The sequence below is a fragment of the Telmatherina bonti genome (assembly GCF_933228915.1).
Source record: "Telmatherina bonti genome assembly, chromosome: 6".
Classification (NCBI taxonomy): Eukaryota; Metazoa; Chordata; class Actinopteri; order Atheriniformes; family Telmatherinidae; genus Telmatherina; species Telmatherina bonti.
The window spans coordinates 30,011,755-30,037,417 of record NC_136624.1 but is presented as its reverse complement, the minus strand read 5'-3'; the positions used below and the strand labels follow the sequence as shown (position 1 = coordinate 30,037,417).

The following is a 25,663-nucleotide window of genomic DNA, read 5'->3' as shown; positions in this document are numbered from 1 at the left end:
ACGATAGCACAAGCTGTTCCTCAGATGTCCTGATTCCATTTTATTTATTTGTAATATTGAAAATGCAATTCCTCACTGTCCTTCATGGATTAAAGGTAAATCAAACTCATGTTTCTTCTGTGTTTTCTTCTTTCTTAACTTAAACACAATATTCAGTAGCTTGTTTTCAGCCTCATTCTGTACATGTTTCCACTCTGAATACAGTTTCAGAGCTTTTCATCTTCCCTCCAGTTCCATCTTCGTTGCTGAATTTCTTGACATGGTGAGGGGCTTTAAAATTTTGTTGAATTGGGCAAATCCTGAAATATAAACAGTTTTTAGATGGTCAGTTTTGTAAAAAAAAAAAAAAAAAAAAGCACCTTATAAGCTGTCAGACTTTAGGTAGTTTGATTCTAATTAGTAGCTACATGTACAGAAGTACTAGCTGCGAAACAACTGTGAACGTTCAGCTTTGTGTGCTTGTGTTAGACATCACCTTCACACACTCACCGCTGTCGGGTCGTATCTAGGAAATGATGTAGCTCCACGATGGTTGAGACAGTAAAGCACAGCATCGTGAACAGAAGCGAAAAGACGGCGCTTTGTTATCGTCTCAGAGAAGAAGTCACCACTCTCTAATTGTTCTACCACAGATGCTGCAGAGAAAATAGTTGATGGGTAACCAAAAAAATGCATATTCAGTCAGCAGTCATAAGGAAGATAGGATTTATTCACGGACCTTGACAGCCAGAAATGTAGACATCGACATCGATCTCACTGAAGTCCTGAAAAATCTGCAAATATAAACAGATACAGAATATTTCTGTTAACCCAGCTTAAAAAATAGGATGTTTCATTGTAATTCCCTGCCAGGTGCTTCAGTTTCTATAGTAATAGTGTATGAGTATTACTTTATATGTGAGTACCTGAAAGTGTTACTTTACCTGTAAGTAGTGTTGCATCACTACTTACTTTATCTCTGTTCTAACAAAGATGTTGCTGTGTCAGCAAATGGACATCTGAACAAAATAAAATCAACAAATATTGTAAAATGTATGTTGATGAAAGTCAGTCTAAGGTCTGTAAAGCTCTTCAGGTATCAAAATAACCTGCCTTCAAAATAACATTTATGTTTTTATCTTGTATTTTGTATATTAAATACATTTGAGGCCTGAATGATTTAAAGTGATGATTTCTTCTCTTTAGTTATGAAGAGATCAGGGAAGCTAACATCAGGATATTTGATGGAAATTTCTTCTTTCCCATCATATCTTGTTTGCGTCACTACTTACATTTTTCATAGTCTTTATAGCCACTGTGTCTATGAAGTTAGCTGTGGAGAGGTCAAGGACGATGGAATGAATGTCCCAAGTCCACTTGCCAAGAGACCCAAGAGAGACTCGCTCTAGGTCGTGACTCAGAGTGTCCTCACTGCTGGACCCCAGAGTGGTGGTATCCCCGTCCTGCAGCTCAGACATCCAGCCTAGGCTGGTGCAGTCTGGATCGCCTCCTTTCAGATACTCCCATCTAGCCTGGCCATCAGGCGTTTGGGGAGTGGTTGGAATGACAAACACAGTCCCATTCTGCCTCTCTGTCCAGCAATGGTCCTCTCTCTCTGCAGCAGTCCCATCCATAGATGTGTCACTCCAGCAGACGGCCTCTTCCTCAACAGAGAACTCTGGTGATCCAGACAGCTGCTTTGCTGCCTTCTGCGCCCGTCTCTGAGGTGTGTTCAAGGAAAACAATCAGGAGAAATGTGGAGATGCCGTTAAATAATTATGGATATTTGAATTATACAACAACAATTATATATATGTTTTTTTTGTTTACATGTTTTTTTCCCCCACTATTAGCAAACATGTTTAGTATATTTTAACAAAAATAATCCATGTTACTGTCAACTGACGGAACATATCATGGTTTTTACCTCTCTCTTAGCCTGCCCCTTCATCCGCCTCTCAGCTCTTTTTTCTCGTCTTTTCTGTTTGGCTTCCTGCCTCCTTTTATAGATGATCATTTTACTGATGTCAAGCCCACTCTGCAAACAAAAGGAAACAAAACACTGGCATCAGTTATAACAAAAGAAACTAGAGGTGATGACTTTTTCAGCAAGAGAAAGAGTCTAATGAATGGCATCAATCAACATCAGCATGACGACAGAAAGTCATGTTGTAAGAAATTCCATATTGCAAAATTTCTAGACCGAATTTTGACTGATCTGAGTACTTAGCAACAAAAATGTTATTGCCGTAGTCCTTGAGGTAATTATTAGGAACAAGAACAAACTTTTTCTTTCAGGGCCTCGAGATAGAGCTCAGCATTGGCGAAGTAAACTGTAGCTGATGAGCGAAATATGGTCACACCTGGAATTTCTCTTGCCTGTCAAACAGAAAAAACGTTTTTGTCAGGTGCAGGAAAACAGTCATGTACGGCTTTCTGTTCAGTTGTCTCACCTCTCTGTGTGTCTCTATATCCACATAAAGTTCTGTATCGGGAACATTTCCCAGAACAGAGTACGTCGGCCTAAAAAGAGGAAGAAAAACGTGTAAGGTGTGTCTACATAATGTTTGCATACGGGTTTTTGTTTAATGGCAGATCCTGCTGTCCAACATTAATATCTAATGCTGCATCGCTCAAACACACTGTGCAGCTCAGATCCTGCTGTAAGAAATAAATATGAAGTGAAGGGGACTCTTACATCTGAGTCCTGAAGATAACCGTGAACAGAGCAAAGATGATGGACGCTGCCAGACCCAGATCCAGATTGAGTAGCATTGTTGACAGCCAAGTGACCAACCATACTACCTGGGAGATTCAGATCAGGAGAATGCCTTATTAAATAAACAGTTGCAATGTAAAAACAACAATGAGACTAAAACATTATCTTGGTAAACAGCCATGTCTGTCAAAGTTTGTGCTTCAGCAGATATTTCAAAATAAAGCAGGCTACATATTCATTAGGTTATTCATTTATCCTCTCACCAGATCAATCTTGCTGCTCCTCCACAGCGTAGCGATGTCAGAGTACTGCTTGAACATGCCCTTCAGATTTACGAACACGATCGATGCGAGGATGGCCTAACACGACATCATCGATTAGATGTGCACCCAAAAATGCACAATGATTTATGCAAATAAGCACATGACCTTACACACAGTGTTTATTGTGATGTTAAATGCAATTACTTTACAGTACAAAAACAAACAATGCTCAAGCAAACCTTTGGCAGCTCCTGGAACAGCATTCCCAGTTTCAGTATAGTCACCAGTACAATCAGAGCTGATGCAACTCCAGCCATCTGCAAGTAAGATCCAAAGACGGTTTATTATGTTAACTTGTTAAATTACTGTGCATGGATAATATTAATGTGCAGTTTGACAGCAACTTGACTTATTAATAGCTCCCGTTGCTGATTGTTTAAGGCATTTTATTGTTTAATTAACAAATACAGTGAAATATGGCTGAGTACCAATTTTTGAGAGCACCATAAGATTTAAAATTAGCTTTTTAATTAAATATGTGACTATTTTTTTTTAACCAGGACATATTTAATACCAATTTAAAATATAAGAAAACTCCATCATACAGACTTTAACAAACACCTCAACTAAGCAGCTATCACTATACCTCTGATTTGAGAAAACATTGGATGGAAAAACAGCCACATGGAATAATTTGTGTGTTGTCTGTGTATCTGTGTTTGTTGATGTTGTTTCTTTTATCTATATGGACCATTGTGTCCGTACCAAATAAATAATAAAAAAGAAAATACGTAAATAATGTAAGCATGTTCACAGGAAAGATTGGAAAACTTGTTAACAAAGTTGGGATATCATGTAAAACTATTACAGTATATCACCAGAATCTAATTATGTGCCTATCTTTTATGTTATACTTCCAACAAAAAACACTTAAAAAAACCAAACACATGATATAGCAAATTATTACATACTTTCATTAAAAAAAACGATATTTTTTGCTTTCCTTTCATGCAATTTCTTTTTTCTTGTGAAATGTTTTTTTTTTTTTTTTTGGTGGCATAACTTCTGATCTATTGGGCCATACAAAAAGAGGTTTGGCATGAAGATTTTTTATCTGGCTGGCCACATTGATTGCTCCAAAAATTTAATATATTGCAGCATTAACCATCATGGATGGTTTCACCATGCAAGTAATCCTACCATGTGCACTCATGCAGCTACAATACCATCACAGGCACTGGCTTTTAAACTAAGTGCTGCATTACACAGACTACCTTGGGGCCTAAAGCACACCATGATTCAGTGCTGGTACTCAACTGTGTCTCTTGCATCAGAGATTGATCTGGATTCTCTGATTGTTGAAATGCTACAACACACTGTTCCTGTTCAAATCCACAAATTGTTTGCATTGAAAAAAATACGCCTATGTTCAACAAAGGACACCTTTGTTCCATGATTTATTTGCCATAGTTTCAACATATGATGTTAAAAATGCTTTTGTACTTTTATAAAATAAATAAATAAATGACTTTCCGGTGACTTTTACTGTATTTTGGGACTTGTGTGATGATACTTCTGCTGCTCACTCACTTGAGTTTTACCTCCAGTTGTCTCTTGGATCAGACTTCGAGACATGGAGGAGCACACAGAGAAACACTGAAAGAAGCCTCCAAGGACATTACTGAGACCAAGCGCAACAAGCTCCTGCAGCAGAACACAAAAAAAGACACAAGAGTTGACGATTAAATAGTGAGCAAAACAAACATAAACATGGCTTTCACTTCTATGCAGAAGCAGAAGTCATGAACTTTTTTATCACCTGGTTATTGTCCACCTTGTATCCGTGTTTCAGTGCGAATGTTTTCCCAAGTGAAATAGATACGGCATATCCAACAATGGCCAGTGCAAAAGCATCACCAATGACTTCTCCAAACAGACTCATGTCTGGTAAACTGGGGGTGCTTAAACTGGTGATTAGATCACAAAGTAGAGGGGAGCAAAAATGTGAAAAAATAGCTTTACTGGAAATGTATTTAAATAATCAACAGTCTAATACTCACCCACTTGGAATTTCTCCAACAACTGAAACAGAGTAGTTGTTGTTCAGGTGTGCATAGGATGATACCAGTGTCCCTCCCACAATCTAAAGCAGTCATAGGAAACATTTAGATCATAAACACATACATGCACAGCACAATTTCACAGCACGTTTCAGCCTTTGATCATCAGTTAAAACGTAGTCAATCATATGCTGGATGTGGACCTAATTATTACCCATAATTACACATTTTTTGCTGTGAAATGCACAAATGCAGAAGCCACTTGCACCACTGCTGATTCAGCTGCTTATTTCCACTTTGTCTGTGTTTTTTTAGTGCTGCATCATCAGCACCAGCACAGAGTACAGAAGTGATAATGCAATAGAAGGCCAGAGATTCATTCAACTGACTGTGATGAGCTCCACTGGGACAGGCGCGGGCAGCTTTGCACTGAGGAATGAGTTGAGCTCTTTGGCTGCGATTAGAAGCACCATCGTCACAGCACTGACTACCAGCGTGGGAAGATGGGTGTCTGGCAGCAAGGTGCAAACATCAACCAAAGTCTGTAAATCAGAAAAAGCAAAGCAGGGGGTTGTTACATGTAGATGCTATGTCAATGTAAAATGGGGCTCTTTCCAAGCAAGCTTAGATTTGTAAAACAATCTTAAACAAAGTAAACATGAGAGGCAATCTACAAAAGCAACACATAGAAGATTATTAAAGCATCTGTAGCAAACAAAATGAAACAGCACAATGTCCTAGTGGCCCTGTAATGGAAAATATGTGCAACTTTTATGTGTGTAAAGATGTCGTAGTTTGAATGTTTTTTAGCATTTAAAACAGGAGGAAAGTTTTATTAACAAAGCAGAGCAGGCAGAATTAATGCTTAATAGTACTCACATACACCAGTGACAGTGGGCCACTAAAACGTGTGGGGGAAACTCCAAATATGTATTTTAGTTGTGCCACCACAGCATGTGCTGCTGCAGCTGTTGTGTAAGCGCGCACCAAAGGCTCAGACAGGTATGTTCCCACAAAGCCAAACTTCACCACACCCAACAGCACCTTTGAAACATAATAATTCCTGTGTTTTAGTAGCTTTAAGAAGAAAACGTTTCATTTTAGCATTATCAGTTTTGCAAACCTGTATAATTCCTCCTAGGACAGTAGTAGCAACTGCCACCTGCACCCTGTATGAGTCCCGGGCATTGATGTCCACTTCTGCTGTGATGTTGGTCCCATTTGATAGAAGGAAATCCCCATCTGGAGCAAGTCTCTCTGTCACACTACCCACCATGATGCTGAGCACAGTAAATGTCCCTGAACACAGTAAACAGTACAGTAAAAAATTACTGTGTATACGTTGCAACTAAAATCACAGCGGTCATGGTATACTTTTGTCTGTCACAGTTGCACTAACCAATGGAAATATGACGAGATGTGCCAAAAAAGAAGTATATTAAGGCAGGATACAAAGATGAGTAGAGTCCAAATACAGGAGGGATAGAAGCCAGCAGTGCATATGCCATACCTGTGGAATACATGAAATTGAGTTCAGTTTGAAGACAAACAGAATTTTTTTTCTGGTATCACTTTAAAAAAAAAAAAAAAAACATGATTAAATTATTGATGCACAGATACATTGGCCAAAAATTGGCATAAACCTTTTATCCAATCCATTTATCTGACAAAACTGTGACAAGAGTCATTTAGATTTAACTTTGTTGGACACTTGTATGAATGCACTATGCTAATTCAAAGAGAATATGAGATGAAATAGTATAGATAAAACCATAAATTTTCTATACAGTCTATTTATATATTTTCATGGTTTAAAAGGGAAATAAATGACAGAAACAACTGCTATTATCGGCCCAGTCATCGCTTAATGGTATTGTATGACAAAAACACAACACAACCGAAGCCAATACTTTTCGTATTTTACATATATTATATTTGATCATTCATTTTAAACTATGGTCATACCTTGTGGCAGGTGCATTATTCCCACGCTAATCCCAGAGACCAGGTCTGGCATGCCGTAGTCCCAGAATGAATACTTAGGCAACCAGTACAGCACTGGAAAGCTGCTTAGTACACTTCGCTTCAGTTTGGGCAATGTACATCTACACAAATTCAAATGTGCAAGTCTTTATACAAGCAGATCATTAAAATACAGTGAAAATAGGTGTCTGGCGTGATAAACAGTTTACCTTAAAGAATCTTTAAGTCGCTCCGTTAGAGGTGGATGAATGTCAGAGTATGTTTTTCTCTCTGTTACCTCTTCCAGTCTCTGCTCGTCCAACACTTCCCTCTCCACCCTGTATTTCCTAGATCTGCATCTGCTGTCCATTTGCGCAAATCCCTCAGCATATATATAAATATATATATATATATCTTTTTAAGTTTTCTTTACTGCAAACTGTCCAACCGAACCAGATGCTTCAGCCCCACTGTCAAAATAACAACTCTATCTATATTTTTCATACCATGTTGCCTAATGGTTAACTAAAGTCAGGATGTTGGGGGCTGAGCCATTACAACTGATGGCTTACTGTAACAAGGAAAGGATGTGATTATGGCCTGAAAAAAGAAAACATTAACTCTGTTAAATTAGGATGATGATTTTGTGTTTCCTTCCTCCCCGTTTTTCCATTCAGCAACTGGTAATTAAACATGAAGTATCTTGTGTGCATTCATAGTTGACTAGTCAAGTATGCTCCTGAGCAGATGGCCATGTATCTTAATTAATTTAATGTGGTTGTTGCAGCAGTCTTAAGAATTTGAATTTTAAACGTAGGTGGTGGGGGATATGAGCATGCATTACATACTGGGTCTTTAAGAAATAGCTGTCATGAAATCTGAATCTGAACTGACAGTAATGATTTAGTCATTCCACAGCGACATGCATGTGAGACAGACTAACAGCCTGAAATGGAGAATTACCCCAAACAAAAACACAAGACAATGCTAACATGGCTTAGCATGAATTTGACACATTTTGTCTCACATTTGTAACCCTAACAGTTTCTAGATTGTTTCTTCTCCGATTTCTCAAGCCCCTCTGACCCACTTACTGCCTGCCACAACAATGTCTATTTTTGGGCTTAGAGGGCAGCAACACTGGTGGGGGGTACATTGCTTTGCCTTGCATTTGCTCAGATCTCTCTAACCATACTGACTTGCACATTCTGCAAAATCAACAGCACGTGTAGCTTCAAGAAGGACATGGATGTTCACCGACAGATTTAGGCCAAAGAAGATCTTCTTCAGCCAAAAAAAAGAGCCAATGACTTTGGTAAGATTTTATTATAAGCAAACAAATGGTTTCAAATGTGATCAGCCTTTACTCTTTCTTGTTAAAATGCACCTTATTTACTATACATACACACAATTTGTGTTCATACCAAAATGTGGTTCATTAAAATGGCATTTACCTTTCATTATTTTGTAACTTGTTATTTGTTATTAATTAATTATTTATTCCAATTTCATGTCATGAATCTAATACTGAAAAAGCTGGCTTAAGACATGTTTTAACCTTCCAGCAAATTAACAAAACACACATAGAAAAGAAAAACAATATTTCTTCTAGCTCAAGTGTCCATGGTAGTCCCCTGAAACAGAAAAGTCTTAGCAAACTGCAGTTAAACATATATATATATATATATATATATATATATATATATATATATATATATATATATATATATATATATATATATATATATATATATATATGTGTGTGTGTGTGTGTGTGTGTGTGTGTGTGTGTGTGTGTGTGTGTGTGTGTGTCTTCATGAACTTGCTACTTAACTTTCTTTTTCTGACTGTTTTCATAGACACCCTCAGCAAGTAAAGTCTCCTGTCTGACGCTGTAAATATTTTGTTTACTGAAACTTTTAAGTAAGATGGATCTCACTCCCAAACATGGACTGGTGCTGCTTGATCAGCTGAGGAAGATGAGGGAAGTTGAGCATCTGACAGATGTGGTGCTGGTTGCTGAAGGCATCAGCTTCCCCTGCCACAGAGTTGTTTTGTCTGCCTTCAGTCCATACTTCCGTGTAATGTTCACATGTGGTCTGCGTGAGTGCAACAACAGGGAGATCTTCTTGCGTGACACCCCTGCAGACAGCCTGGCCCTTCTCTTGAACTACATGTACTCCTCAGATCTTCCTCTCACTAATGCTAATGTGCAAGGCATTTCTATTGCTGCGTTTCTTCTGCAGATGGATGATGTCTTCATACGCTGCCAGCAGCACATGACTGAAAACATGGACACTTCCAACTGCCTTGGCGTGTATTACTTTGCCCGTGATCTTGGAGCAGAAGAACTGGCTGACCATGCTCAGCGCTTCCTCAAACAGCACTTTGTCCAAGTTTGCCAGAGTGAGGAGGTCCTGGATTTGGAAGCCCACCAGCTTGGAAAGCTTCTGAGTTCTGATGATTTGAATGTGACGCGAGAAGAAACAATCTTGGATGTAGTTCTTCACTGGGTCAAACATAAGCCACTGATGGATGGAGAATTACGTAGTCGGCATCTCCCAGAGCTCCTGAGGAAGGTACGCCTACCACTAATAAACGCTGACTACTTAAGAGAGGCGATGAAGAGGAACACAACACTGTTGGCTGATGCTGAATGTCTAGAGATCATGAATGAAGCTCTGGAGGCTTCAGCAATGCATCCATCAGCTGCACCACGCAAACTCAAGCTGCGCTATGGCATGGAGACGACTGATCTGCTGCTCTGCATTGGTAATGACAGTGGTGGGATCAGGTCGAGGTATGGCAACTATGCAGAGCGCAGCTTCTGCTTTGCCCCTTCCACAGGTCGGAATTACTACATCACTTCCCCTCGATATGGAGAGGCCCTGGGGTATGTCTGTGCTGGGGTTGTGACTGAACAAAATGACATTATTGTAGCAGGAGAAGCAAGCGCTCGCAGAATGGCTCGACAGAAAGATATGAAGGTTGAGATTTACAGGTAGGAAAGGTGTGACCATAGACTGTAAAAAGATGGATGGAGCCTCTGTGATGTCACCCGTAGGTTTCTGAAGAGCTGAATTGAAGCTCGGTGGGCGGTTCTTACCATCGCCATCTTGGCAACGTCATGTGTGTCGTTTGTACAGGAAAATTAAAAAATGTGCAAGGAGGTGGAGCTGAGAGGGGGGCTGTGAGCGTGTTATGGATGACTGACATCTAGAAAACTCCAACCTGCCAGTAGCCAAGAGCTAACCGAGCAAACCAGTTGCTAACGGGAACCAAGTAGCTAACAGAGGTACGCGGGCTAAAGCTAAGTCAAGCTGTTAATCGGCTAAATACCGCGGTTGTTCTACATTTCCTCCTTCTTGAAACGAGAGATCGGGTACCTGTCAATCAAAAAGACACGCCCCTATATATGCCAAATTTCTACATGAAATTACTTCTAAACGGATGATTTAGAAAAAAATTCACTCCCCTTACTGTTGTAATCCTGACCTTAAAAAACCTAAAAATGTTTCTTTGTACCAGGCTGTAAACATGTTTATTTCTGGTGTGAAGTTGGCCTTTTTAACATGAGAGTCTATGGAGATTTGCTCTGTTTTGGAGCCAGCCCCTAGAGGATGAGGGGGGGGACTGCAATTTTTTGCACTTCCACATAGTCTTCACTTTATACTGCCGGAGGCTCCATCCATCTTTCATATACGGTCTATGGGTGTGACGCATTTTGCATTTGTGAGCGTAGTTATTTACTTTGTAGACAGCACTGATTGTTTGAGTTTCCAGGTATAAAGTGGAAGCCCAAGGCAGTTGGGAGCGCCTGACCTCAGCAGAGTACCGTGACTCATATGCTCTGGGATCACTGGGTGATACTTTGTACCTTCTGGGTGGGCAGATGAGGCTGAAGAACCATTTTCTTATCACAAACTGTGTGGAGCGATGGTCTCTCCAAGGTGGACCCTGGCGGAGCGCGGCCCCTCTGCCTATGCCTCTGGCCTACCACAGTGTGGTCAGAATGAAAGACCGCCTTTATGTGATCGGTGGTCGCACCCCACAGGTGATGCAAGGACAATCTTTACCTGGCAGCTGCTTGCTTTATTGAGAGTATTAGAATTAAACATAGAGGCTCTTACTGCGTCTCTGTGACTCCTGTCTGACTGCACCTGCTCTGTTTGTCATATTCTTCTGCCATACCAACCTTCCAGTCATACCGCATGGATGATGAGCCTGACCGTCTTAGTAACCGGCTTCTGGAGTATGATCCAAACACAAACAAATGGACAGAGCTTGGTCCTATGAAGTACTCGAAGTACCGCTGCAGTGCTGTGGTGCTAAATGGGGAGATTTTTGTCATTGGTAAGTTTTGTTTTGTTTTGTTTTTTTTAATTTACTTGCTATAAAAAGAAGATGCAAATTACTTTTGATTAATTAACACCTAAGCATTAATCTCTTGATATGCCGACAAAGATGCAAAACTATTTGCAAACTGAATAGTATTAATTTCCACATGGGGATCTTGGGGAACTGAATTGCAGGAGGCATTGGATGTGAAGGTGTGGACCGTGGACAGTCACGTCACTGTCTGGATGCTGTGGAGATCTACAACCCAGATGGCGACTACTGGAGGGATGGACCTTCTCTTCCCTGTCCCCAGCTTTCACTGCGGACCAATGCCTCCAATGCAGGAGTAGTGGGAGGAAAGATTTATGTCTGTGGATATTACAAAGGAGCAGGTAATGAGAGAATATCTATTTTCAGTGTAACATATTTAAACTCTATGTGTGTATTACAATTCTGTATCTTGATTCCCTTAAGATCGACATGATGATATAACAAAGGACATTCTGGAGCTGGATCTATGGGAGAACCGGTGGACAGTGGTGGCTCGGCGTGCACTGATGCATGACAACTATGATGTCTGCTTAGTGGCAAACCTCAACCCAAGGGGACTCGTATCCCCACCTGCAGACTTAGTCAAAATGTGACACAGCTGTCAGTCAGCTCAAAGTCTGAGAGGAAAACCAGTGAAGGGAATTAATTATTAATGCACTTATTGCTGGGCCAAAAGCATCCATCCATTTCAGGCAGAAAAGGTTTTATGGCTCTGCATGGGAGAGAGTAAATGCTTTATGGCTTACTTGCACATTGGCGAGCAGATATTTGTAAATACTTTATTTGTGTAGCTTTCATTGCTTCAAAGCTGATTACCTGAAACTTGCAGCTGCATAGTTCATATCTTGAATATATTATTAGCGACACTAAGAAAGGGTATAACTCACAGGAATAAAGAATGACTTGAAAATATATCTGGCTTGGTTCAACCAAATTCATAGAATTTAGCCTGTTTTTACAAGATGTTCTCTGAAGCTTTTTGCTGACTACAGAAAACACATAAAGGCACTTTAACCTAAAAACAGCTGATGCAACATGAATGCACATGTGCCTGTACGTTCAGTCCCAATTGTGTCACTGAAACATGGAAATCAGACCTTTTTAAATGTTGTCATTAAACTTTTATTCATGCTATACTTGCTAAAGCAGAATTAAAATGTTATTGTTACAGAAACTACATGTGCACTTTATTCTAGGTATGAATGTTGTAGTGTGATTGCACAGTATCATTTATTTGTATTTTACATGCATTTGTCACAAGATGGTCTCCACAAAGCAGAAGTCCTGTATGTTGTCACACTAGTTTGTCTGTCTGTTAGAAACATAACTCAAAGAGATATGATTATTATATGATATGATATGATATGATAATTTATAGAGACAGATTTTTTTTTTTACATTTTCAGGACATCTCAGAAATGGAATGAGGAACAAGTGATTAGATTTTAGATTTTGGGGCTGATCTGGATCACTGCCTGGATCCAGTTTTTTAACGGGATTCTTTACTATGGGGAGATAGGGATCATTTTGCCATTAGAGGTTGTAACTCAAAAATAATGCCCACAATCATTGGCAAAAAAAAAAAAATGGCAATGGCTTGGTGGAGGTCTGTGCTCTCCAAGTGCATTTAGATTTTTTATCAAATCTGCTTCCCAGTAAGTGAATGGGAAAGGCTAAATATAACCTAACATCAGAAGAAAAGCAATGCCTCTTAATAGTAAAACAAAAGAGGTATATGAAAAAGATTGCATATCAAATTACTCCTACTTATACTTTGTGATGCATGGAAGAATAATGCGATCTGGATTAACACATGACTCATTTTCTATTCAGCAGAACATTTTATTTACATAAATATGTATCTTAGGTCTTACATAGTGAATATGAAAAAAAAAACCTAATGGATTGTATTTCAACAAGGTCTGCAACTAGAACAGATTTTTTAAGTGAATGGAAAAAATGAACTGGACTTAATAATATAAATTAACATGTGGAACACTAACTGAGTCATGCAGTCCTTACCTCGGTTATGTTCTGCACTATTTAAATTATACAGCTTTTCAACAACATAGATAAAAACATATTTTCATTGTGTTTGTCCCTCAAAAAAGAAGCAACTTTCCAGCTGTTAAACGTAAAACTTTAACACATTTAGCTCCTATTCTTCAAATGGAACTAAACTAATTATGTAGCAGTTTAGCTACTTTCACTCCTCCTCTATATGTCGAAATCAGAATCAAACAGTTGCCAAAGGCCTGCTGGTTTAACTGGACTGCCTATGTTTGACCTGCCTGCCTGTTTCTCAAAGACCGGTTCAACTGCTATAAGGCAACCGGAGCTGCTGCTGTCCGGAGACCAGCAGCTTACAGGGTTGATAAAACATTCTGCAGTTTCGCCAAATTTTCTGCCTCTGCCCGGAGGCTTCAAACTGTCTGAGCTAAGCTTGTTTTTCAATTTGCTCTGACTGCAATGCTTGAGAAGAGGTGTTAAAATTGTCTCTGTGTTACAGTTATATGCAAGCTGACTATTTTCATCTGACACCGTGCACTTCTTCCTCTGCGGGACCACCAGGGGTCTCCTTTTGCACCTCCTTCTCAGAGTGCTTTTCCTTCTTTGAAGGACATTATTGTCATCTTTAGAGAAAGCTTTGGTCTGATGGTGTTCACGGTTGTTTGATGCACATGTAAGCTTGTTCTCTTTAACTTGGTCATCGAGCAGGGTGCTGGATACAAACTGCTCCAGCGTCGGTGATGTCTGGATGGCACTGTCCATCACTCCCTCAGTGCTGGATTTGGCTGAATGCTTGGAGACAACAGAACTGAGCATCTTCAAAGCTTCTTCAAGGATATGTCTCTGTCTTTCCTGCTCTTCTCCCAGACACTGCAGACTATTTCTTAGGCTTTGCAGGTGTGCGTCAAACTCTGCTGTGGTGTCCCCATTCTATAGAATAAAAAATAAAACTCATGAGTAAACATAAATATTTTATTTTCACTAACATTCATGTGCACCTCAATAAAAAAGCAAAGAGTATCACTCTATTCACCTTCTGAACCCTGTCCTCCAGCTCTGTCATCACTTGTTTCTGGGAGTTTATGTTATCTACCAAGGTCTCCAACTTCTGGGAAATGTCTTTCTGAAAAAGCTTCAGATTGCTTTCCACTGGCGTAAATTATTTAAAAAAAAAGAAAAAGAAAATGTAAGTTAGTATGCCAAAAAGAAATGATCAATCATACAGGACTTAATACTGTGACTTATTTTTACTCATTAGACAAAGTGCACCATCTAGTGGTCACATACATTTTTGCATTCCCCTCTCATTCAAATAAACTTTACATATATATAAATAGTTGTCAATACATGTCAATATAGTTAGAAACTCACTTGTAGATGCAATATTGTCAAATTTTTCAGAGACTACTGGGCACACAGCTGTATTTGCTTCAGCACTAATGACCAGTTGCTTAATCTGAAAAACATAAAACAAAGCATGATGTAATTAGGAAATAAAAGCAAACAAAACACAGAATGGCTGCCTGTCAGCACTTACATTAATGAGAGTTTCTCTGACGAATTGTGATTCTTTGGCTAAAAAATCACTATAAAAAATAGAAATACACAGTTTTATTGGAAACACTTTTTGTGGAGCAAGTAATTAACTGCACTTTTCAAGAAATAAAAACACACACCTGTCATTTTTTTCTTTTGCCTTTTCCTTGTCTTCCTCGAATTTCGCCAGTAAACCAGAATTTTTGGTTTTGTCCTTATAGTCACCAAAGAGGAGTGGTTTAGTGTGGTAACTGTTTACAAACTTGGAATCACTCCCCTAAAAAGACCAAACACAGAGGTATAAATAACTGTTTCTATATAGGTAACTGAATTAAACTTGTTTGTACTTAATACACTCAGCAAAACAATAACAATGTGTTATTAACATGTAATAACATTAATACAACACCACCATCATTATCCACATTTTGCATTACACAAGTTGTAAAATGAAATAACATGGCGAGAATATGCAAACTCCACACAGGAAGGTCCTAGTCGAGGTTTAGACCATGAACTTCTTGCTGTGAGTCAGTTGTGAAAAGCACCACACCACCATAGCATCTTAATTCACACAGCTTGGTTTGAGTCTTGCTTCCTCTCTTTGCACCAAAAAGCCTCTATGAACGATGAAAAACTGGCATCTCCACCTCGCACCTCCTACCTTTCTACAGTAGAGTAATCTCACCTACAGGTTCACGTCCTGGTTCTGGGGCTGCTGCATTCAGGAACAGAAGCAATTATACCATGAGCTGCATTTAAAAAAAAAACAAAAAAACAAACTCTCTCTATTATTAGAGACCCATGTTACACTTCCCATCAGATCTTGCTTCTGCCTTCAGGGAGAAGTAATGCAAGCATTCGCTGTAAAACAACCAGGAAGCTGAATAGCATCTTCTGTCAGGCTATCAGGCAAGTCAACGGCCTGTCCACTCCGTGTCGATATACTCACCCTAAGTCTCAGTGTCATTCCAGACAGCCAGCCCGGTCTAGACAACTCTATGCACAATCTGCACTGAAGTGGACTAACTATCAGCATCAAACTTTTTATTTTGTTTAATCTATTTTAGATATTCATTTATTTTTAATATACTGCTCTAATGACAAACGAGAAAAAATATTTCTTTCTCTATGTACATTAGGCAACACAACAGAGCGAATCTTGATCTTGAATCTTGTGGTTTTGGTGAGGATGCATTGTTGCAAAATGTAGAAATTCCTTTTATTCTATCATTTTGTATTGATGCATGCATGCTTCCTAACATTGTCTTATATAATCCTTTATTGGGGCATTCCCTGAAATTCTTGAAAGAGGGAGATTATATGCAGCCTTAAAAAATATTGTTTAATAACAAGGGACATTTAAATAATTTGTTTAGATTATGCAAAAAAAAAAAGATATTTATTTGCCATCTTTTTCTAAGATCTTTTAAAACTTAGACTCACAACCAGGGCTGTCAGTAATCAGATGCAGCATTAAATTAATTAATTAAAACTCCAGTCCTCGAGGGCCAGTATTCTGGAGGTTTTTGTTGTCTCCTTGTTCCAGCACACCAGACCAACATGAATAAACAGGTTGACAAGAAGCTGCTGGATCCATTTAATTTTGATCAGGTTTGTTTGTAGAGGGGAAACAACAAAGAGATGTTGGATACTGGCCCTCGAGGACTCGAGTTTGACACCCCTGACCCTGTACTCATCTTTTTAATATCCGCGACACTGAAATATAGTGCAACCTAAGTGTGAATATTAAGTAAATATTTCAGTTTAGCTGAGATAAGTTGTGATGATTGGACAGCATTTTAACCAAGAACAACAGAAATAAATAATAAACATAATAAAAAGGCAAAGATGCTCACCTCTTGTGAACTTTGTTGAGAGTTCTTAGATGACAAACTCAAATCTTGAGAGGTGCTCAGAGAATTTTCAAGCCAAAACTGAGATCCAAAGAAAAGCTGAGAATCTGTCAAACTGGAGTATCCATTGGTAGCCACATTTCTGTTCATTGTTTGATTCCCCCGCATGGTTTGTTGAATGAAAATACAATGGTAAATGTTTAACAAAACACTACTCAAGGGTATATTAATGTTGCAAAATCTGATGCTGATTTCACACCTGCTACCAGTTGAGATACTCAGCATGTCTTTTATGTTCTTCACATGATTCATTATGTTTGATTTCCTGTTTGTAAAGATAACAAGTTAGCCATGGTTTCATCTAGCCACATTTAGTTAGCATCAAGGCTTCATTAACTAAATGTCTACAACTAGATATCGTACTAAATAGTTACAATACAAAAGTCTTAAATGTAAACGAAGCAAGGTGTATCAATGCAGATATAGTTTTAAAACAACTCACGGACGCCAGAAACAGCAGCAGCAAACAGGGTATTTTAAAATTCCCGCCGTTTTGGCTGCACGGCAACGTTGCATTCAGGAGCAGTCGAGAAAGTCCCGATATAAAATTTCGAGGGCCTACCACCGATAAATGTAGAATACATTTTCTGTCATAGGAACTATTGTTTTTTGTGAACTCTATAACTACAGAAAAATAAATTATCGATCACAAATGATTATTGATATATTTATTATAATTATTCCCACATTCTTTTTTTTTCATACTTTATTTAAAGAAATTGTGTAACAATACAGCATGTAACAAGTGTGAAGGTTTCCAGGTACATATAATGCAACTGAGCTGTAAGCTGTGTAGCATAAGAAGGAAGGAAAGAGAAAAAAAAACATGAAAACAAAACAAACAAGAGCTAGCACTGTTGCAAAATAAGGTTTTCAAATATATGTGGATAAGTATATATATCTAATATATACATTCCTCATGTATATGTATATTTATTTGTAAGAGGAAACAAAGAAAAAGGAAACAACAAAATACACTTGTCATTCAAACACCTTATTCAAAAAGTCATATAATTTATAGGCTTTAGGGAATTTGCAGTATTTTAGGGCCTTTTTCAACGGGGGATGGCGGGGGACAATAAATATTGTTTGCAGAAAATCCAATACTGAAAGCTAACCCAGAAATCAGCCCATTTTCCACACGAATAAAAAAAAGATGTTTTTACAGTTTCAATGTCAGCATTACAAAAAGTACACCGTTTTCTCCATTCATTTTACAACCCGCTTCACTTGTAAAACAACGGAAACAGTCGGCTGCGTGTCTTTATTTTGAAAGTCCCGGAAGTACATATGCTAAATGACAACAAGAAGCTACACGAAGCTATGAGCTGAAGGACTGTTTGCTTGTGGCTGCACTGATTAGCTGAGTTGATGACAAATTTACCAAGAAATTAAGTAGACTGTGTGGTAAATCCTTAGCCGCAGAAAGACCTGCTGGTTATTAAACCACACCCAGAAGTTTGGCCAGGCCAGAGCCTTGTGTGTGATTGGTAAGTTAACTTTTTGTTTGTTACAATATTGAGCGTTATGAAAATGTTGAGTTACACGCAATAATGTGAAACTAATTCAGATAAACGAGTTTTTCTGCCCTGTTGAGGTTTGTATAAGCATTCCCGATGTATTTCACTCGTAGCTTATTAAATCATCCCGTGACAGGTGCTAGCTAGCTTAACACCTTGTACCACTCCATCAACGTTAGCCCACAGATACACGCATCCCCTTCCCATTTATATTGCTTTTTCTTTTTAAATGGTTCTCTTCTGCTTATGATAAGTCTGTGTGATGAAGGTGTTTTGTTTAGTTTTGTCTTGTTTTATTTTTACTTGATCTTAAATAGCTATTTAATGTTATGAGATAATCCTCTGATTCACAAGTGAAATAATTTAGCAAGTATCAGCTAAATTATTAGTACAGCAGAAAAAGGTTTTCTTGCTCCTCTTGCATTTAAATTAACATGTTAAAAAAGACTAAACATTCCAAATTAATTACATTTTTATAATATTTAGGAAATGCCCACTCCTTCTGAGTTCATAGAAAATATATGAATATCTGCTCACATCTCCAAAAGCTACTTGAAATCAAGTGTTTTTACTAAGCCAAGGAAATGGATGTGTGGGTTATAGTCTTAATAAAATAATATAATTTAATCAGAATAAACTAGAATCAAACTGGACTAAACAACCACTTTATAACATTATAGGAGCACATGCTCCTTGAGCCAGAGCTCAGTATCTGAAGTTTAAGGAACACCCTTTTGAAGACATTTTGGCAAGGAAGACAGGTAGTTGGAGAAAGAGGAGTTAAAGAGCCATAATTGTTAAACAGGGAAAACCAACTTTAAAAAGAGGCAATGTCAAGTGCCATAAACTTTTCAACTTGACACTCCTCCTACATGACTTTTACAACTATATGCATTTTTGGTCTTTAAACATGTTGTTTGACAACTAACATGTGTTAGTGACCTAAACAACCCACACAATAGGCAAGTGAGTTGGTGACACACATGTCCTCAATGACCTTAATGAGTCTCCTAATACTCCAGCCACAGCTTAGAAGCCTCAAAATCTACAGCAGCTGATTAGAACTGAAAAAAGCCTCATGGATAAGAAGTGGATGTCTTCCAGAACCAAGAAGAGAAGTCCAGTTACCCTTTATGAAGCCTTTAAAATGGACGTAACCCTGATGACTGAAGTGGCTAATTTGCTTAAAGTTGTAATTTTCCCTGTACAACCTAAGTCAGAAAAAGTTGGCAGTTTTTTAAATATATGGTGTCAAAGTCATATCTTCTGTTAGGTTTGGCATCTAAACCATTTCCACATCAGATCGATTCAAATAAATTATCAAAGAGCTAAACAAACCTAAAAAAGGCTAACATATTAAACATTCAGTATATCAAATGTTGTAAGGTAGAATTGTTGGAAGTTTATCCCTGACAATGTCAGAAAAATATTGATGTTGCATAAATGTTGGATTGTCAAATAACTGCAGAAAATCAGCAACACTACCATTGTAGCATTTAAGTAAGCAGAATGATTATCTGGATGCTGTGTTCTGCTGGGCAAATTTACTTTGGCAAGGAGAGCATTATAGATATAATGTATGTATGTATGTATGTATAAAGTATGAGTAACACACAACATCTGACTGCCGATATTCTGCAGGGAGATTACATCAAATGTCCTGGACAAAGAAAAAAGATCTAAAATGATCTAAAGTTCCCCCTCACTGTTTTGCAAGTCCCATAGCTGCTACATGAAGCTAAAGAGGGTACAAATGGCTAAACTCAACTAGCTTTTTACCAGCTTGCAATGTACTAAAATCCATTTAACCCCATCAGAATGCTTTGTTCTTTTAGATTACATGTGTTAAGGTGTGTCCTCTTCTTTGCACTTGGGACATTTTATATGCAAATACGTTTAATCTCCGTAGGTTTGAGTATGGCTCTGTCATTCCTTTTGGTCTTCGCTGCCACTGTGATTCTTATCAGACCTGAAACACCTGTAACAAAGGTAAAAATCAGAGGGGGCATATTCACTCTGTTCTTGTTCCACCGGTTTCTTACTTTGTGCATGCCGTTTGTTCACAGGCCCTACATCAGAACTCACTCGAGTGCTGCAGTGAGAAACAGAAAGTCAACAGTTCATGCTCAAATGACACTCACTGTGAACCAGGTAATGTGGCTGTTTTAATATCTGGTCACTAACAAAAAGACACGTCAAGCTGAATCGAGGCCTGTGGCATTTGTCCAGTTCTCAGCTTCTCAGAGATTTTGTCTGAATTAAAGAAAAACTGTCATTTAAAATACAGTTACACAACAAAATGTGATTTGCTGTTGGTGCATGTTTTGTGTGATGGATCTCTGCATTTGGCTGCGTTAAAATCTGCCTGTGAAAGAGAGTTGACTTTCTGGGTTTTAATGACCAAAGGAGGGAGATAAGAAGATTCATTTAGGCAAAATAAACATGTTTTTGTTGAGGCCATCTTCCAGACTAAAAACTGATTCATAGCATAAGAATGTTAAACATTGCATGGTGGGTTGGGTGCCTGGGGATGAATGAAGTTATTCTGGCTTCTGAAGAGGGTATGCTGAATAAAGTTTAAGAAACACTGAGTAAAAGTGCAAGAACAGTTACACAAGTGCAGTCTTCTCTTGAACTAGATTAGCCATGCACATTGCCACTGGCAATTTGTGTGACTTGCATTGTGTCCTGCTGCAAGTGTAGCTCAATATCAAGCAAACAGAGCGGAAGGTTTTTTTTAAAAACTTTTATATAGAGCTGCTTTTACATCGTGTAGATCGGGGCTATTCAGTTGCATTTTGCCATCGGACAAATTGTATGAAGGCCTTGGCCAGTGAAACGACACAGAGACGTACACCACAGCATCTATCTATATTTACAAAACAAATGAAATTTACAGATGTTAATATTATCTAATCCACTAATTTTTTTTTCTTTAAAAGTTCACATTGGCTGTTTTTATTCCGAGTGGTGATTAGATTAATGACACTTGGTATAAAGTAATGATCTAATCTGCAGGTAATTTACCTTGCTGAATCTAGGCCTGTGGCATTGAGGTCATCTCAGTGACGTATTACTCCAAGCTTAATACATGCAATAATTTATTGGAGTTTTAACTTATTTCATAACACATTTCATAACCATATCTATTACTGCACATTTGAACAAAAGAGGAGGGCTTAGATTTAATATAGCAAGGAACTTATGTTCATAGGTTATTTTTCTTCTCATCACAAAAACTTAAACCAGCAACGGACAGATGTAAATCCCTTCCCCAGAAACCAGTGACATTGCTACACATATCCAGCTATTTGACAGCAAGCTGTTGGCAAACTATTTCATAACAATCAAGTGTTTTGCTGCAGGGAAACATCTAAAACCTGCAAGACAAGACCAAGATGTCTTGAGTTGGTGAAAACTGGGTTAAACCTCCACACTGGGTTTTATTTAAACTATGTTGGGATTTTAAAGGCTGATAACAATTTTGGTCACCACCTAGAATTCTAAAAGACTGTTTTCAGTCACTGCTTAAGTTTTATTATTATTTTAGAAACTTGACATTGAGTTGGAATGGTTTAGGAAGAAAAAGAAAAATGAAACTTATTGAAATCATGTGATTATCCCTTTTTTTTTTTTTTTACCAACTTTAGAGTTGGAAAAAGAAGCTAATTATTATGATGTGTTTTTCCTTGAAGCTGATTCTACGGGATGGAAATTATTTTAATTATATGCGGTTGCACCACACAGTATGTGTTAAATAAACCCCTTTCTTATACTCCTCAGGATGCTTCTTCCGTGTGCTGGAGAACAGCAATACTGCCTGCATATTCTGTGACTTGGCAGCTTTGGATTTAGAGAATGTAACAGTCTGCACCTATAGTAAGACTTCTCAAATCTACTAAAACATTGCTCTAAGACTACTGGTTTTATTTATGTATTTATTTATTTAGCTTGTTTTGTTTTTTTTTAAAAGGAGGGAAAACCGAAGGATAATGTAAATACTTCTGCATCAGATGAAGGTTTTGTGATGCACCCAACACCTTAGGGGATCTGGGCAAGTCGCCAAAGATTAACTCTCGAGATTACTTTAAGTAAAGAAAAAAAAAAAAGGTCAATGGTGAGATAGGTTACCACCTTTGTGTTTGAGATATGCGTCTTAGAGGATAATACCTACGGAATATCCTTCTCTTGTTTTAGTATAGCAGTCTTACATTGTGCAAAAGTCTACATTACTTTTATTTTATCACTGTCTAAAATGAAGCAACTTTGTTGTTTTATTTTTCCTAGACTACACTGTGGAACGGAAAAATCATACAACAGTAACGACTGTTTTTCCTAAAATTGGTAAGAGACATACCCTTGTTAGACTAGTGTCATGTGGTCTGTAATTATTGTATGGTTTACAAATTAAAATAAAAAGAGATGGAATTTTTTTCTGTCTAAATTGTGCAGCAGCTGGTGACGGTCATATTTCTTGTGAATCATTTCCTGTTTTGCGACAGGAGGCCCAGGCGTGGCAGCTTCTCTTCTTCTGGGAACTCTGTTGATCAGCCTGTTCCTGATCCTCTCTGTTGCCTCCTTTTTCTACCTCAAACGCTCCAATCGGCTCCCGAGCATCTTCTACCGCCGCAACAAAGGTGAGAGCCGCGCAGCTCAGCTAATGTGGTTAAACAAAAAACGGTTGCTTTAACAGCATTTATTATTTTTGTGTGTATTTTAACAGCCTTCATATTTCAACCAAGCGAGACAGTAAGTCAGTTTTGTTGTTTGCTCTGAGGTAATAATCATGTTAGAACTTGTTGCCTCAAAGGGTGTACTTAAATCCTTGTTGTTTCCCTTCTAGGCTGTGATGATCCCCTCATCAACAGGTAAGTGTTCAACAATACCTATAAAATACCTGATTATAGATTCTGAGCTTGCTGAACAGGTTACAGCATCATGCAGTCATTGAGCAATGCCTGCAGTTATGAACTGAGCTCTGTTGTTTCGATAACGGAAGTGTATTGTCTCAGCTTGAGCCCTTTGTTAATGCACAGTTAAACATCCATGCAAAATTTTCATTTCTTTTTCTTTTGCAGGGAGGAAGCCCAGATATGTCAGACGGGAGCGGCCTTCTGCAAAGTCAACACTGAACAGCGCCACCATCCCAACATCAGCCACGACCCAAGTGTATAATGTATAGTAGGAGAGTGGGAACGCTGGTGCAGAAAGGAGAGAAAGCTCAGGAAGGAGGTTTAAATGAAAAAGATGTGAAGTTTCGGAAGAGTGAAGGAAGGAGTTGACTCTGGAAGCAGCAGTCAAATAGGGCTGTCACTTTTTCCTGCTTTTTGTTTTGTTTGTTATGCCGTTTAAAAAGATTTTACCCCTCAATTAAACCTTTTACTCTCCACAGTGCTCTAAATTAATTGGAAAAATTTGTTTTGTGTTTTAAGCAGTTTTTTTTTTTTTTTCCCCCCATCTCTTCAATACCCTTTTTCCACCTCATAAGCTCTGGTTCAGGAACTGGTTCCATGCAGGATCACTGTTATAAATGATGTGCCTTGAATCTGCACAAGACATCCACCTGCTTTCTGTTTCCACAGTACTTAGTGGGTTTGAAGCCAGTTTAGGTTTTGTTGAAATACTTTGAATAGATCAAAGTTGAATAGCTTGAATTTTAGCTGCCCCGCCCCGTATTGGTTAAAATAAGCAGTTTTTCTTTCTTTTTTGGAAAGTGGGAATTTAGAGGAAGCCAGTTAGGTTGGCTTGAGCAAAGACAGAATATAATGGGAGTACCAGCCTCAGTCTGCGCACTAGTTAAAGAAGAAGAAGAAAAGAACTTGCAAATGTATTTTATTCCCTTCAGACAGTCACTGGCTGTTTCCTTCATTCCAGTCTATGCTTTGCAAAGCTAACTGGTTTAAGTGTTCAGGCTTGTGCTTTTAACAGATGTATAACATTTATTCTCTGAAGAACAACCAAGCATTCAGCAGCTGTGATTATTGTGGGAGAAAGTGACAGCCCAGTGATATTAGATGGACATTTGTTTGCCGATTAGGAGGTATTTTTATGTGTGCTATTTATTTGGGTTTTGTAACTGTCCACTGAGTTTTACTGCTTACAATGAGACCAATAGTCAGTGATGTCCTCTGTGAGGCAGGGATGGGTTGAAGGGGTTAACGCAGGCACTGTAGTGATTAATATTTGTCATTCTATTGCAGCCATATTTATGTTTTTTGACCAACCGAGGTGAATGTATGTCACACATCCAGCAAACAGAATCTGACTTGTATTTGTTATAATTACAATTTTTACATTCCACTAGGAATTTTTTCACCCCAAAAAAATGATTTTCCATTTGTTCTGTGACATTCAATTAATTCTAATTTTTGTTGTTATTCTTTTGTAAACTCAACTAGCGAATCCATTTGCACTTTATCTGAGATCTCTCGCTAAGGATGGATTTTTACTTTAGGAAGATTATTGTTGCCTACAAAGCAGCGTTGTTGAATTATGAATACTACTTGATTAATATTACCTTTGCCAAATGTCTGAAGAGAATGGTTCCTACCGTAATATGTCATTACTGTGATAACTGTGCCATTATGAGCTTTAAATTCAACCAGGAAGCTTTTATTCACAACTTTTATTTGTGTCAGGTAGTTGGCGTTAAAATTATATCCAGTGGCCTTTACTGTTTTTACAATTCTAACCAAGTTGTATCTGCTATATAGTATACTTTTTTCTTTGTCTTTTTAATTTATTTTTTTGTGTTAACGTTTGTTTTCAGTATTGACACTACTGCTAGAAAGTCATTTCCATTTTTAGTAGATGCGGAGCAATTCAAAATGCAGCAGCAATCATCGCTTGTTTATTCATCTTTGCTTCATGTGTTTACTGTTGTACAGATGAGCTGAAGCTGAATATATGTACATATGTTTTATACAAATGATGTATTGTTTTTGTAATGATGTACATATTCTCGAGTGCCATGATGAAAGTTCAGAAGATGTATTTGCAGAAATAAAGCACCTTTCCACTATCAGCTGTTAGTTTTGTGATGGTGTGCTTTTGGGCATCATACACTGACAGATAATAACATTATGACCTATGTTAAGTTGGTTCTACACATGCCATAAGAGTGTCATGATTATAAATCCTCATTTTCTCATTTTCTTTAATGTTGAGAATTGGGGCATATGATTCCAGGATCTCTGTACTGAAGTCTTTGTGGATTGATCTGGTTTTTCACTGTTGACATCAGATCTTATCAGATAAATGTCAGTGGAGGCTGGACATTCAGATTCTGTCGTGTTCTTTGAGTTATTTC

The 25,663-nt window shown here is 38.1% G+C and overlaps 3 protein-coding genes across 3 annotated transcripts; 2 read left to right on the top strand and 1 right to left on the bottom strand.

Annotated features, from left to right (window-relative positions):
• Positions 1–176: 176 nt before the first annotated feature.
• On the bottom strand, positions 177–7,353 carry slc26a6l1 (solute carrier family 26 member 6, like 1; the record flags this gene model as incomplete). Its single annotated transcript, XM_079241623.1, has 19 exons — positions 177–299; positions 490–635; positions 719–773; positions 1,272–1,700; positions 1,907–2,017; positions 2,266–2,358; positions 2,433–2,502; positions 2,678–2,784; positions 2,962–3,057; positions 3,201–3,278; positions 4,552–4,665; positions 4,781–4,928; positions 5,022–5,104; positions 5,411–5,563; positions 5,901–6,065; positions 6,145–6,320; positions 6,421–6,531; positions 6,987–7,126; positions 7,214–7,353. 19 exons carry the CDS (start codon positions 7,351–7,353, stop codon positions 273–275), a joined length of 2,442 nt encoding a protein of 813 aa, XP_079097749.1. The 3' UTR covers positions 177–272.
• A 578-nt stretch (positions 7,354–7,931) lies between these two features.
• Positions 7,932–12,540, top strand: kbtbd12 (kelch repeat and BTB (POZ) domain containing 12). The gene is made up of 6 exons (XM_079243024.1): positions 7,932–8,298; positions 8,843–9,984; positions 10,767–11,037; positions 11,186–11,336; positions 11,516–11,713; positions 11,796–12,540. The coding sequence occupies exons 2-6, from the start codon at positions 8,912–8,914 to the stop codon at positions 11,963–11,965; spliced, it is 1,863 nt and encodes a 620-aa protein (XP_079099150.1). The 5' UTR covers positions 7,932–8,298; positions 8,843–8,911; the 3' UTR covers positions 11,966–12,540.
• Positions 12,541–18,195: 5,655 nt separating this feature from the next.
• On the top strand, positions 18,196–23,713 carry cUnh1orf159 (chromosome Un C1orf159 homolog). Its single transcript, XM_079242087.1, has 9 exons — positions 18,196–18,324; positions 20,264–20,343; positions 20,421–20,505; positions 22,138–22,233; positions 22,642–22,698; positions 22,857–22,991; positions 23,078–23,103; positions 23,198–23,222; positions 23,433–23,713. The coding sequence occupies exons 2-9, from the start codon at positions 20,272–20,274 to the stop codon at positions 23,534–23,536; spliced, it is 600 nt and encodes a 199-aa protein (XP_079098213.1). The 5' UTR covers positions 18,196–18,324; positions 20,264–20,271; the 3' UTR covers positions 23,537–23,713.
• Positions 23,714–25,663: the final 1,950 nt, after the last annotated feature.